The 15329-nt window shown below is 48.7% G+C and overlaps 1 protein-coding gene across 5 annotated transcripts in view; it reads right to left on the bottom strand.

Moving 5' to 3' along the window:
* LOC119374805 (heterogeneous nuclear ribonucleoprotein L) overlaps positions 1 to 15329 on the bottom strand; it is a 166273-nt gene that overhangs the window by 47148 nt on the left and 103796 nt on the right. For all 5 annotated transcript variants that reach the window (XM_037644988.2, XM_037644989.2, XM_037644990.2 and 2 more), the window contains exon 5: positions 4320 to 4416. In XM_037644988.2, the coding sequence (XP_037500916.1) occupies positions 4320 to 4416 (97 nt within the window). The remainder of the gene's footprint in view (positions 1 to 4319; positions 4417 to 15329) is intronic.

The raw sequence follows: 15329 nt of genomic DNA, 5'->3' as shown, positions 1-15329 counted from the left end.
CTCTCGGCGAAAATCTGACGTCAATGGTGCAGCAGCCACAGGCAACTTTGGCGCGGTGAACCAACACACCAGATACCTTGAGATGATTAGCGCGCAATACCGACAGAAAACAGGAAGACGCCGGGCGGCGTCATCGTGTCTTACGTCGTCAGGCGCCGTTTTCTGTGCGCTACACCTGAAGCTACGCATTAACAACAATAATAATGTGAGAGGTTTTATGTGCCAAAACCACGATACGATTACTATGCGCGTCGTAGCGGAGGGCTCCGGAAAATTTAGGCCATCTAGCGCTCCTTCACGCACACCTAAGTCTAAGTACACGGGCCTCTAGTTTTTCGCCTCCATCGAAATGCGACAGCCGCTGCCGGGATCGAACCCGCGAATTTCGGGTCAGCAGCCGAGCACCGCAACAAGTGTACCACCGCGGCGGACTCAAGCATGCAGTACCAACTGCTTACCAGTATGTACGGCGTTGGTACCAGTACTTAAATGGACACTAAAATTGAACATTAAATCAGTTTAGAATGATAAATGGGCCTTTCGAAACTCTATTGTCATTAATTTCGCAATCACAGGATAATTATTAGAAGAGGGAATGAAAGTCAACCAGGCCTGTAGCCAGGAATTTTTTTTTTTTTTGGGAGGGGGGGGGGGGTTGCTGATAACCATGACTATTTGAGAAAAACACCTATTTTCATTATTTATTTTTGGTAAAAACACCTACTTAACCAAAATTCGAGGGGGGGGGGGCAACGAGCCTGGCCTGAACGTAAAAGTGGCGCGACCAATTTCAAAGTCTTTTAGCGTGCTTTGGCCGCACTGGTTTGATGAAATTTTCTGAAAACTTCTACGCTAAAACTTCTGGCCCCCGAGAACACGATGTAAACAATTTTTAACGATGAAAGACTAACCGTAGGCCCGAGCACTCGCCGGAAAAACCTATGACGTCACGGCGAGCGGGTACAGGAACTTCAAGGCAGAGTCGCCAGCGGTATTTTCTTATGGCGCGTGTTCTCGCGGTAAGAGTGGTGCTTTTCGGTATTGTGAAATTGTAATTCATAAATACGAAAAAAAAAATCGCTGCAATGTAGCTAACATCACTAGCGCTAGAAGATCACAGAGGGGTGTTGCTGTTTTTTCACATCGGTTCATCGATCGCCTACCTATATACGCTCGCTTACGAGAGGAAGTTCAAAACACGCTTACTTTCCAGCGGACCCTCCGTAATAACCCGGCACTCGTGGATGGCCTATGAACTGACACGAAAGAAAGAAAGAAAAAAAAAAAAAACTGCCGGTGCGTGCTTTTTCGACCAGGATATACGATCTTCGACCGGGGGCCCCCCTATATCCCAACGTGTGCTAGCAGTAAAAGCACTTTTTATTGCATTTTTTCTTCCACCTACCTTGCTTTTTAAATTTTTTTTTAATCGACGATGCTACGAGAGGGACAATGAGCGAAATAGAAGAAGGGCTAGTGAAAAACACGTCGAAAAATCACGTCGAAGCACGTAGAAAAACAGCGCTATCACGACAGAACGAAGAACGGACACAGGCCACGGCGCTGACAACCAAAATGTGTTTCGTTCTTCAAGTCACCATATATATATATATATATATATATATATATATATATATATATATATATATATACTCCACCATCTCAATGAAACAGAAAAAAAAAGAAGACTCAGTCTGCCAAGAGTCAATAAAAATGATAAACGAGACAAGAATGCTATCTCCTTCGGAAGGAGGGTCTCGCCGCCATTATGGATATAATGACCTTCAGAAATGAAACAAATAAATAAATACAAGAAAACATTGGGGTGCTAGAACTGCCAAAACCACAAAGAGGGACGCCGTAGTGGAGGGCTCCGCCAAATTTTGACCTTGCGGTGTTTTTTAACGTGCACCTAAATCTAAGTACACGGGCCTCTAGCATTTCTTCTGCCTTCGAAATGCGGCCGCCGCGGTCGGGATTCGAACCCGCGACAAAGGAAGTGAGACGCGCGCGCTCGACAACGTCGTAAGAAGCCGCGCTACATCACATGACTGAAGACTACGATAACCAAGCGCTGACAGTGCAACGCAGTAGCTAAAGAATGTATTCGCAAGGAGAGCGGGGGGGTGTCAGCGCACTTTCTTTGCATCTTTCACGAACCTAAACAAGCGAGCGAAGAAGATGAAGATGAGACGAAGGCGCAGAAGAGGGAGGCGCCAAAAAACAATCCCTAGGGTGCAATCGAAAGAAAAATAAGAATATTAAAGAGGAGGCCGACACATTTACGAGCCCAGTAATTATCCCCGGCGGCTATTTTTACTCCCACTTTTCGGCGTGAACTCCGGCGCCGCTCGATGGGAGGCGGTATTATGGAGCTGGCTAGCCGCCTGACGTAGCGAATACCGTGAGGAGGACACAATAGAGAGTTTTAGTGCCGGAGCCCCCAAGCGGCTTGCGCGCTCAAGCTCGCATTCTTTTGTACTCTCGTTGCCGGCTGCTGGCGAACGGTAGAAAGCGGGGAGAGTTCCAAACTATTCGAGAGTTTTGTAGTGGCGGGGAACCCTTGGCCTCTTGGGTGTCCAAGATCCCGAGTTCTTTTGTACTCTTTCAGGTTTGCACTATCCTTGCAGGGGGGGGGGGGTACTAAACAACGAATGAGCTTAGGGGGACCCGGAACTAAAACACGAGCAGAGGCTGAATCCGCATTTCCCATATATCCATCCATCGTCGCGTTTCGGCCACCAAAAATCATGGCGTCTGCTTCGTCGACACCGGCGCGCATCCGCACTGCCTACCCGGAAAAAGGTCCATTCGGCAGGTACTCGGTTCGATCACCAGTGCCACCGTGTGCCCATCTGCTTTTCAAACGGGGGAGAGAGATGCGCCAGCCTGGGTGCAATCTCGAATAGGCGGCCCCTCCTCCCCATCAGGCACTTCCTCTCCCCACTAAGCGGAAGCGAAGGCGAGGAAAGACAGCACTCATCCTCGCATTCTACTTCGCAGCAGTCATTTAAGGCAAGCGTTGCTCGTGACCCCGCTTGCTAATAATACGTGCCAAGAAAACACTCCTCGCGAAGAAGAGTCGACGACGACGAAGCCTTTTGTGTTTTTATTTCCGCACAATTAGACAATGGGGGCGTCTTGACAGCAGCAGCTGCTGCCCGCGCTGGCTTGTGCGCTACGCGCACAACGGTACGCTTTGTCCTCATCAACGTATTGTTAAAATCATATTTACACCTGCAGCTGTGGAGTCGCGTGATCGTTTCTTGGCACGTCACAGTTGATTGACTAAAACAGTGACAAGCTGCAGATTAATCACTCTACCATGCTGTAGGTAATCGAATGTAAGATAGTATCGGCGTTAAGCTATTCCACAAACATTCGTCTGACGCTTACTTGGAGCAGGTATTATCAGTGTGTCAGCTTCATACTGCTTAAGCAAACACTGATTCGAACAGCAAGTTACGCAACGGTTAAACTTTTGCTTTTTGTGAATGGCTCTTCGCTGTATTTAAGTGTGTGACCATTTCTTTCCACGATAACTTGGACCCGGAGCGCACAAACAATATATAAATCGCAGCAATACCTACTACACTCTGCAGCGAGGTCGAAACCATCAGACAAGTTTAGTTGTTCCGTAGACTCCTTACCGTTTACGTTTTTATGGGTTACCGGAGAAGTATACATCATAGACAACGCCGGTAGCTACTCCTTACGACGCACAACTGTGCCATACACATAGAAACTTAATATTACAGTGACTTGCACGCTTTACTGTACTGCTGGTGTAAAGTATAGCCAGTTAGAAACTCATTAACTCACAGTAATTTCACCATTTTGTTTTGAGAGAACACTGACGCGACTGAAATTTTCTGCAAAGGTATTGTAGTTAAACAAAACGCAACAAGATGTTAGCGCGATGTCTGGCCGATCTGACGTGTAATCCGAAAGCGTCATCAAGCAATCATGGCCGCTCACGACATCCCCTATAGAACGGCATAGAAGAAGCCTCCATCGAAATGCAGCCGCGGCGGCCACGATTCGACCCCGCGACCTTCGCGTCAGGGGTCAAGCGCCATAACCACTAGACCACCGAGGAGGGTATATCTTAAAAGTGCAAAATCAATCCCAAAGCCGCAAGCATCACAGCGCCAAGAATTACAGGACAAGGCATGCAGTCGGGCGCGCAGACGTAATGCGAGCATCCGCACTTGGCTTGGCTTGACTTCAGACTGGCCAAACGATATGCCGCAAGGGATTGACGCGACCTCGACGAGCATCGCATGCTTAGAACGGGAAAAAAGAAGCAGGGGACTCACCTTGGCGTACTCGATCTTGAGGGTGCAGCATCCGGAATAGATGTCGGCGCCGTTGAGAGACTTCTTGGCACGCACCGCCGCCTCGACTCCGTCGAACCTTTATTTTTTTTTGAGCGCGCAGTCAAGGCGTAAACAGGCAAGGTACGCTTCATCGGGCACATAAACAACAAACAAACAACTATCGGAGAAAGAAAATAAGCACACGCAGGCACTCTCAGAAAGAACGCGCACGAAATGAAAGAAGGTCACCTTGGAGACCGACATCGCGAGAGCACACACGTACACACAATGGAGATGTGATGTCTTCGCCAGACGCGATGTCATGCACGACAGAGACTAATGATATATAAAAAAAGTGAGCTCAATCGGCGACAATGCCAGCGGCTGGTGCGCCAGCGAGTCGAAGCTGCCGTCACCGCCACAATCGTTGTCGGGTTTAATTTTTTTTTTTTCTTTCGGGCCTTCTTGTGTTTCTGGGAACAAACTGACTCTTTCTCGCTGCTCTTGTTTCAATACCGATTGGGGTGCGGGTGCTTTGTGGTTTCTACTCGTCCTTGTCTTGGATGTCAGAGCACTTTGTTCACACCGAATCGTTTAAAGATGCGGAGCCTGAAACATTACGAAGCGCGAGTGGGCGTCTCTGGGTCGACGCGGGTAATGAGGTACAATAACGGTTTTCAGGCGTGCATGGTTGTACGCTACGCAAAATACTTTTCGGTATAACTTAATTCGCGCTTACGCATAAACTGATACCAGAAAACAGATTGCAAGTTCATATCAGACAGGAATAGTGAGTTATCAACCTACACGCCGATTTGTCAACAGCGTTAAGACGCGTCGCACGGATGAGTAAAACGAGATAACATACCCCTCAAAGATTCTATCATAACTGTCTGTAGACTGGACAATCGCAGTCGCGAAGCAAGAAGAACCGATCATGCACGTAAACACGCTCGTATTCGAGCATTCGAAACAAACTCCCGGCTCGACAGAAGCACGACGTTCTATCAGTTTTTTTTTTTTTCTTTTCCGCTCACCGTATTCAAGACGCTACGCAGGCTTTAATGCAGCGAATGCTTCCCGCAATGAGCAGCCAAAAACAGGATAAGCGAATGCACTACGGTGCACAAAATGCACTACGGCGCACCACCCACGTCCGTTAAGGCAAACGGTAGTATTTGGGGTCTGCCACGCTATAATAACCGTAAATTTGGCTGGCTCGCGTCTCCTTTTTCGAAAACTGTACGCAGGCTACTTTCGTATCAGCAGTGTTATACGTCACGCTGACAGCCGCACGCTGTTTATAACCGGCAAGCACCGGGCGCGCGGCGGCGATAACGCAAGGAAAGCACGCGAGATAGACGATGATTATTGTTCTGTGGCAGAAAGACGCCCCAAATACGCCTTCATTTTTTTTATTTATTATTATTTTTTTGCCAGAGCGCACGATACAAACTAGGGAATGGCGAGTGTACAGCCTTCAAATAGCTATGCAGATGGGTGTTAATGATATCAAGAGGCTCCACCCAATATATAAATTTGATATACACCCTTTGTAAATGGTGCTAAGACAGCACGCGATGCGCATGGTGTAGGCAATAGCGCCTTACGGATGTCAGTCTGGTGTCATACTGATAGGCGCCCTTAAAGGTGTAAAAACGTTAACGGAGTACTGACAATTTTTACCTTTTTTTTTCTGTTGCAATAAGTAGCTAACGACCCACTGGTCACTGCTGGAAACCTCGTTTGCGTGAGCGTGCGTCGGTTAATCATTCGGAGACATTTTTTACGGCGCCCAGTCACAGTTTAGGTTTCAGAAAGCGCCGACAGAGATTTCTCTCTCTCTCTCTCTCTTTTTTTTTTTTGCAGATACAGGTGGCCACGTGAGCACACAAAACAGTGACGCACGCGCCCCGCGCGCTCAAGGAACATGGCAGCCAACGATGCAGCCAATGAGCACCCGTGATGTAGGTGATTGCTGGTTGTTTACAGTAAAACCAAGTTGGTGTCGATGTCGCGGGGTAGTCCGTTTCGAGTGCAGATGCGCGGCACACAATTTAGGATTGATTTGAAACGTTTTCTAGTCTATATCAACTGTGTATATTTTGTATATGATGTGTGTGTGCGTGCGTGCGTGCGCGCGCTTACACAAATCTACCTCACAGGTTATCGCGCCTTCAAAGTTTTGTGACAGTACTGCTTTAAGTGTGGGCGTAGGCTTTTCTGAATTCATCAAGCTTTCCCCGCGATACGGGGCCCAAAAACGGGTTGCGTGACTGGGCGATTCGAAACAGACTCATCGCGGCGCAACGCACCGCGCCGACGTTATCTTCGCGATTGGTGGAGACGTGTAGCGCTGAATTATGGAAACGTTCCCGGCCGGTGCTATTCAACGTCTCTCAAAGCGAGCCTGGCTCGCTTATAAGGCGAACGGCAAACAAATGAGCCAGCGAGCGCCAGAAGAAGCCATCCCCGGCGACGCCATCTCTATCGATTCGAACGAGTCGAGTGAAACTGCCAAGCGCAAGAAAAGTGAATTATCGCTCCCAGAACTCCCGTGAACGTAGAAAATCAGCAGAATACAACCCCACCTCCCAACTCCCCGAGGCATAAATCACGTAGAAATCAGCAAAAACGCCAGTTCAACGCATAAGTCAGCAAAATATAGACGCAAGGGTGTTATACGTGCGTGAAGTCGGAATACTGCGTAGTCGTATCAATAGGGATGCGAGGAATAAAGGAAAGTACTCGAAGGAATGGCACGCGTGAAAATAATAGAAAGATGTGTCACGGTTGGGAAGGAATAACTTTGCACAATATATATAACGACGCCCACTGCTTCCGTCCCACCCGCCATTCTCAAAATGACGAGCTCTTCGCGCGGCGCGTTTGATATTTATTTCCTTATGTTGTAGTAACAAAAGAGAAAAAAAGTGCAGCTCGTCCACTTCCGAATATAGTCGAGACGATTCAGTAGTCTAAAAAATGAATGCAGACAACTCAATCGTTGGACTCAGATCGAGCGAAACTTAAGTCTTCGTGAAGTACTGGATAGCCTGGGAATTTTCTTTATGTCTAAAGCGTGTTTTATTTATTTATTCATTTATTTTTTATTTCGCGCGTCTTATTCATTCCTGCTTTGTCCGTTAACCTTGCGTATCTTGCAGCTCGATTTAGACAGAAATTATGGAATGTCACAGCACTATACGGAATGGCGATGGAAGCGGCTTCCGAAGACGCGCATCTCCGCCCACCACAAAAGTGCAGCAGCGGAACTTCCAGTAGTTGTCACACCCGGAAGTCGCGGGACCTGAGGCGAGTCACCTCAGGTCACGTGACTTTCGAATGTCAGAGATGACGTCATTGGAAGAGCAGCATGTCGCTGTCGATCCTGACTCTGGTAACATAGCAATACAGGCAAATTAGCGAGCGGTACGGCGTAAGTTACGAAGAAACTGTTCTCGGTGAAATAATTCGAGCAAAACTCGGCTTGCTCGACAACACACAACAATTACAAAAAAAACAAAAGGAACACTCACAGGCGCTCAACTGATTGGTTGCGTGAAAGCGAGCGCGCCAAATTACGTGCACATCATTATACTGAGACGAGTTTCCGAAATGAGTTACCCGGTTTTACAGAGATGAGTGCACGGCTAGCTACCAGTCAAGTAAACGCAAAAGAACTTCCTCGATATGTCTTGCTTGTGCTTGGTGTAAGGCTTGCTCGGGCCTATCGTTTCCCAATGTCCATTCAGGTAACCTAACTATCGACAGTGTGTACTCGTACGCGAAGGCCACAGCGACAAGCTTCCTAACAGCATCATCGTGTACACCCAACGACTAAAGTTTACGGGACGATGACTACACAACAAGTGCGAACTTCTCAATTAGTTCGTAATTATTCCAATCTAGCCGGTAACTGAACTACAGGTTGTAATATTTATTCGGAGCAGGAGGATCGAAAGGTGGGCCAGTTGGTAATTCATTTTCTTCGTTCAGCGAACTGGGAGCGCGGAAAATACACAAAGGACGAAGCGAAGCGTCTTACGGACGAAGCGTCTTATGTGGACGAAGCGTCTTATGTGGTTCCTCGCTTCGTCCTTTGTGTATTTTCCGCGCTCCCAGTTCGCTGAACGAAGAAAATTTATTCGGAGATTATGTTTACAGATGAAGCGAGAATACCGCCTTCTAGAACATCTCACGTCCCGCAAAGCTTTTTGCTGTTGGGTATACCAGTTATACGCGCTCTGTGTACAGGTAGCAGAACCGCACCGCACCGGGCCACAGCGCCATCAATCTCCGATTACAACAAAAGAAGAGAGCGCGGCCGCGCGAAACGTGCGACGAGTAACAAAACGAAGACGGCAACGTGGAGGCGAAGACAAAAAATGCGACAGACTGAGTAGAGAGAGCTAGTTGGTATCGCCTCCCTTCATCCGTTCGTTTTTTTTTTTTTGTTTTTTCGCGCTGTAAAATTTTCCTCGACAGAAGGAAAACAGAAGACGCGACGCGGAAACGTTACCACGTTGCGTACAGTGCTCACGGATGGAAACGCGACCACTTAGCGGCAGCAATGCGGTACTTTCGTTTCCAGCGTCAACAGTTCCGTGTTCTATCGACGTAATTTTGACTCTGAAAGCTTACATCAGAGCCAACATTACTCTTAGCGGCCAGATTTGCAGCGACATGACGCGGTTATCACGAGTAATCCGCTTTATTATTATTCTTTTTTTCACGATGCCACGGCGCATGCGCCCTTCCCCTGGCGGAAGAGTCGACCAACGCCCCTTGATCTCAGAGGCTGTCGTTCTGGCTATACCGGTTGTCCCGGCCCCACCAAAACCCTATCCAGCCGACAGAAGGGAGCGAAAAAAACGATTGCTCATAGCAGTTTCACACAAAATTTGTGAACGCGGCGTGTGGCTGGAGGCGACGTTTCGACAAGCGGACTTTTCTTCAAGGCAGCCTTGAAGAAAAAAAATCTGCTTGTCGAAACGTCCCCGTGTTCACGAATTTTTTCATCTCTCCAAGCTTCCATCTTAGCCTGAACTTCCGCCTGTTTCGGACAACGAAGGTTTTTTTCTTATTTTTATTTATAAAGCGAGCGAAAACGGGGCAAACGCCAGCGAAGAAGAAACGAAGCGGGACACCAAAATGAGACCCGGTACACGTTCCGCACGTATTTCGAAACAATGGCTGATCCCAGTCCCGCGCTACGGAAATCGAATTAGCCCTTCTCGATAAGACCCCGGCCTGCGTTCAGTCCTTTCTTTTCAATCTTGCCCTTTCCGCGAGCGTAATAGAGGAGAAGAAGAAGAAGCAACAGAAGCGGGGAAACTCGACAGTTTCGCAAATATGCAAATCAGTTCGGCGCACCGATAACAGGCGACGGAGGCGGTGTAGAGCCGCTGACTCGGTAAAAAGAAAAGGGCGCCGCCTCCCAGAATCGCAGGCGGACGAAAATTTAATCAAAGGAACTTATTTCTTCTCCACGAAGACGAACGAACGAAGGAAGGAAGGAAGGAAGGAAGGGTTTCACAGAAAACTACGTGCTCGCGCTCCAATATACACTACTCCCTGCCCAACGGCGCGAAGATTCCAAAGTGTACTTAAACATGTTCCTGGGAAGAAGCTTTTTTTCGAAGCACTCCCGAGCAGGCGGGCATCGGAGCTGATTTACGATGACAGGGCGCACTTTGCCCGATCGCCCTCTACATACTTCCCCAGTCGTCGGAGATCTTTTTGTTTTTTGCTCTCCGAAGCACGTGCGCGTCCCGAAGGGCTTAAAAGTGATTAAAATTTTAGGCCTGACCGGGTTGCACATCGCGAACGCGAAGTTGCGAACTGCGGCGCACGACGAAGCCCAACGAATAGAGGGACGACGCTGAGCGCTTCATAAGAACGCGCCTGTTTCTTCGGCCAATTTGTCGACATTGTCTGTGCCCGTCCACAGAGGCAGAGTTGGCTGAATAACGGCCTTATCTTTTCCTACGTAAACATCGTTATCAACGAAGTTAGCGAGGAACGAAATCTAATTAAAAAAGAAAAGCTAATGAAAAGAAACGTAATAACTTCCGAGCAATCGACAGAGAAAAAACGGTCCTTATAATGAAAAAAGTTACAGAAGTGCGCCAGGCGAAAGTTTGCTGACAGCATAGTGCGCAATTTTTACCAAGTTCTCGACACTACGTATTACTTAAAACCTTGTCACAAGTTACCAACTCGTATATGTTTTTCCTTTCCAAATCAATCGAATCAGCGGGTTAAGGAGACGCGCAAGTTAAAGCGATGCAGAATCAGTAATTGTTTAGCTGTTGATGATTAAAAAAGGCGTGTCCAACATTCAGTCAAACGAGATATTCGTTCAATAAGGGCGAATTCGAAATGAGACGACACAACAGGCCCTCACTGTTGGCAGACAGATGGCGCGTAACAAACAACACTTCGAAGTCGAAACACATCACCGAAGCAAAAGGTCATCGTTACACGACGCTTTGAATGTCGTGTTGTTGCTATTGAACGCCGGATGGCGCGCTCGTAAAAGAAAAAAAAAAGTGTTATGCAAACGAATACACCGCGATTCGGAGACATAAGACACTCGCTGAAAATATCTTAAATGAAGTTTGGTAATGTCAAGCGAGGCTTATTTTAATAGTACACAAACAACGTGGTCGTCATGGCTTCATTATAGGATATTGCAGCTGCAAGGCAGCTAATCTATACAACGCTTCGAGAGGACCGTTACCAGGTGCGAAATACAGGTGCGTAGCGGACGCTGTCGCCGCGCAATACGCAACGTATGCACACACAGAGGCAACTGCTCCGCAGCTTTACTTAAGCGAAAGGTTATCCACGAGTATGACCGCCATTAGGCGGTCATAAAGTTATCCCGACATTGGCACGCGACCAGAGCGCCATTGTAAAGCGTGGCATAAAACACCGCACGCTCTGATAATCCGCTTATCACACAGCCTCAACCACCTCAACACCGGAAGCTCTGGGCGGGTTGTAAGCGCAACTCAGCAATACGACATAAAACACACACATGACCCGAGCTGACAATAGTGCATGCAAGGCACACGCTTTCACTGACAAGGTGGCGAGATACAAAGCCTGCAATACTAGACCGAATGAGATTTGCAGTGCACGACAGCATTTCTTATTTTATGCGCACGACGCCTCGCAAAAAACGTTACTTCTGTACCGCATCCGGCGCCACAGGGAATCGAACCCAGTACATCACAAATTGGAGGCGGACGTTCAGTAGGGGAGCAATCCGTTTGACATTCGCGCACTAATCTTTTCGCTTCATCCTATAGACCACCACAGAACGCGCGCTCGCCGGCTCAGAAAATCACCGCCTCCCCCATCACTCAGCGGCGAGGCCCTGCTTCCCAGAAGCTTTTCCTTCGCGTCTTATTACACGAATAGGCTTCAAACGCGTCAAGTCACCGCTCCTCCATACACCCTTTTCCCGCTTTCCTCTTAGCCCGGAAGAGAATCTACTCGCAGGCGTTCTCTAGCGGGCGTACTGCGGAATGGTGCTGCGGGGACGCTCGTCGTGGAACGGCGACGATGCTAATGCACAAGTAGCATTAAATGAGAAAGAGAGAGAGAGAGAGAGATAGCAATCTGCTCCCCGTAATAAGAGCAGCACGGTTTCCGCTACCGGTCGCTGTCCTTGCTGTCACGGCGTTCACCCCCTCCATCGTCGTGAAGAGGACCGCTAATGACGACGCTCCTATTCTCCGCCCTCCCACAAATGGACGCCCCTTACCCCCCCCCCTTCCCTCTTCAGGGGGGGGGGGGGCGTCCCTTCACCGCAGAAAAAGAGGTGGACGCCGACGAAAGGAAGGCAATCAATTCTTCCGCCCTCCTGAGCAGCAAGATTGGCTCACGCGCAGCAGATGCAGTCAACGGCACACGCGACGCGCACCACGTATGACCTGCGAGCGAGTGTGCCACATATGGAGGGCAACGAAGAAATAAAAAGAGGAACGCCCTATTATATGAACGGAAAGCCCGCATCTCGCGAAGGTGAACACAACATGCGCAGTCATCGCTGACGACAGCGCGAACGTCAGCGATGAGTGAGCAATAGCGCTGTGTGTGTTACTTCCTGCTTTGTCCCGTGTGTTAAGCGCTGTTTTGATATTTATCGTAGAACGTTATTCCCAATTTTTGTTCTTGTTGTTCGGCAGATAACGGGCGACGAGCGCGCTGAACTGGCAGTCTTGTTCATTTCCCGAACGTGCGGCATAAGCAAGACAGGCGGTGCAGGCTCTTTTGCGCAGCTGTACTAAAGGAGCCTTCGTGAAATCAGAATCTGATTAAAGCAGAATCGCTTGGTCATTTTTTTTTTTTTTTGCTAGTGCAAATGAGATACAAGCGTCCTGTTATGCGCAATTTTAAGAGTTAACTCAGAAAATTGCAACATCAGGTTCAGTACGAACGTAAGCTCTCAGGAGAAGCGATATGTACTTAATATCAGGGGGTTTTATGTGCCAAAACCATGACACGATTGTGAGGCGTGCCGTAGCGGAGGGATACGGAAATTTCGACCATCTGGTGGTTCCTTTAGCGTGCACGGACGCCGCACAGTACGTGGCGCTCTGGCACTTCGCTTTCATCAAAAACGCCACCGGCACGGCCGGGATCGAGCCAGCTATGTTCGGGTCATCAGCCGAGCACCGTAACCGCTGTACTACCAAGGCAGACGACACACTGTGTTGTTGCCTTCCGCTGAGCGTTTTGTACCACTATACAGCGCAAGGTTTCCAATCCTACGCTAAACGGTAACAAATTCGCAGTCAAGCGACCGGTAATCTGCAAACCGTAACAAATCCACGGGCGAAACAATGAACATCCCATAACAGCTGCGCACGGCTCACGAACGAAAGCGACGCGCCGCGACCCGGACAAAACTCGTTTTCCCGAAACGATCGCGTCGTTTCTATGGCAACTGCGGCTATCGGCGCACTAAAAGCAGCGATCACCCGTAGACGACGGTCCCCCTTTGGAAGACGCGTACGAGAGGCCGCATTTGTCATCCGCAGATGCGACAGTTCGAAGACAAATGCAACGCCGAAGAGGAAAACAAATATATATAAAAAGAAACAAACTTGAGTAAAAACTGGTGACGACGCCGAAGAAGGGTTCGGGAGAAAGCGAAACGCGAAGAAACGAAAGAAAAAAAAATAACGAAACCGATCAGCCGCGAAAACAATGACAGCTTCGAATGGAGAGGGAGGGAGAGATAGAGAGAGAGGTTGAAGGGTTCACTGGGCAAAACAACAGAGGAGAACGCGATATGCCGTACCGAGCAGCACAAAGGCGCAGACAAATGGACCTCGCTATCAATTTCGCGCGGCAGTAGCAGCAGCAAGCAGCCGGGGTCGGAAGACGGCTTCGTGAAGAAACGAAGCCCCCGGGCCTACAGCCCGTTTTCAAAAAGGACAACGGCACACGAGGTTCAGCTAAGACAGAAAGAACGGACAAGAAGAAGGATTTGTCTTCTTCCAACACAAATCCTTCGGCCGAACGAACTGGCAGGCCGGCGCAAGTGCAAGTTACCCGGATATCTTGTTTTACTTGTTTTTTTAATGCAGTCACTAGACACACAGGCGCGATCGCCCCGTGTACTTCGAAAAGAGTTATGTAAGGGGAACTAAACGAAGAAAGAAAGAAAGAAAGAAAGAAAGAAAGAAAGAAAGAAAGAAAGAAAGAAAGAAAGAAAGAAAGAAAGAAAACGGAGTAGCTGGTAGTATTAGCGAAAGCGGACTGCTGGTCCGGAAAAGGGAGATGGGAGATTGAGGAGGAGTAGTCAATTCACAGACACCACCACCACCACTGCGCCGTCGGGGGTTCAGCGATCCGAAATCTGTACTAGAGGCAACAAACCTCCCAAGTTAGAAAGAGAAAGGGATCAGCGAAGACGACGACTGCGCGTCAGCTCACTGAACTAACCCCAACACAAACGCAGTCCCTGCCGATTTCGGTTAGCGTAATGCCCTCAGGAAATGAGCTTTTCACCATTACTTACTCACTCCAAGATCTTATCAAGAGTCGGGAGGCAAACGCAAAATGCCGAGAGGCGGGGTTATTCAAGGATTACATAAAGCATTGGAGCGCGCCTCGTTTCTTTGAATTGTGCCACCGCTGTCTGGTTCTTTATTTACCTAAGGAAAGTACTGCCTCGAATGAATTTCGTTCAGTTAATCCCTGCGCTTACCACGTGTTATCCTGTTTAGTTACCTAGCGATGGCAATGTCCAGCGCAGTCCTGTCGCCTTCTGTTTCTGTATCCGTTTCTTTTTCTTTCTTTTTTTTTTGCTGGCTTTTATGTTCAACAATGTTGAAGCAAAGATCTAAACAAGGACAAGTAGCAGTACCAAACTGGAAGTAGAAATCTGGTAATGCGAGGGCATTGCAACAAGCGTTAAGTAACTAATCTTCGACCGCCTTGCAACGCATACGTCACATGAAAGGACAAAAAAATGCGGAACACTCGTTTAACTGCATGGATGCACCGAGTCTGAAGCGATGGAAATGGGTCAGCATGGTATCGTCCGCCTCGGACGGCCACCGAACCCACGACCTCACACGCAGGAGCACACAAACGACGGCCTCGGGTGGAAGGCAAACGACCGTACGACAAGAGTCGACACATGGCCCAAAGGACCGGCTCTCTCCCTACTAAGGTGAGCAATGGAGGAGGAGGCGAACAAGGTCCTAGACGACGGCTCGAAACACGAACTACCGCCGAGGCGGCGTCACGTGATCAGGTAATTGGGGGAGGAAAACGATACTGCCGTGGCTTGTGACATGGGTTGCTTGGCAGCGAGGCTATACGACTGGGCGACCAACGTGCACTGAGGAGAAACACGACAAACGAACGAGGAAGGAAAAAAAAAAAAAATGCGACAGAGGCGAGACTGAGGCAGGCAGGCTCTCGACCGTAGCAAGCACATCGCCCATTTATCACAAGCGGTCCGCTGCGCCGCAGTCAGGA

The sequence above is a fragment of the Rhipicephalus sanguineus genome, chromosome 11 (genome assembly GCF_013339695.2).
Source record: "Rhipicephalus sanguineus isolate Rsan-2018 chromosome 11, BIME_Rsan_1.4, whole genome shotgun sequence".
NCBI classification, from domain to species: domain Eukaryota; kingdom Metazoa; phylum Arthropoda; class Arachnida; order Ixodida; family Ixodidae; genus Rhipicephalus; species Rhipicephalus sanguineus.
Note: the sequence above shows the minus strand (reverse complement) of the source record. Positions and strands in the feature narration are given on the sequence as shown.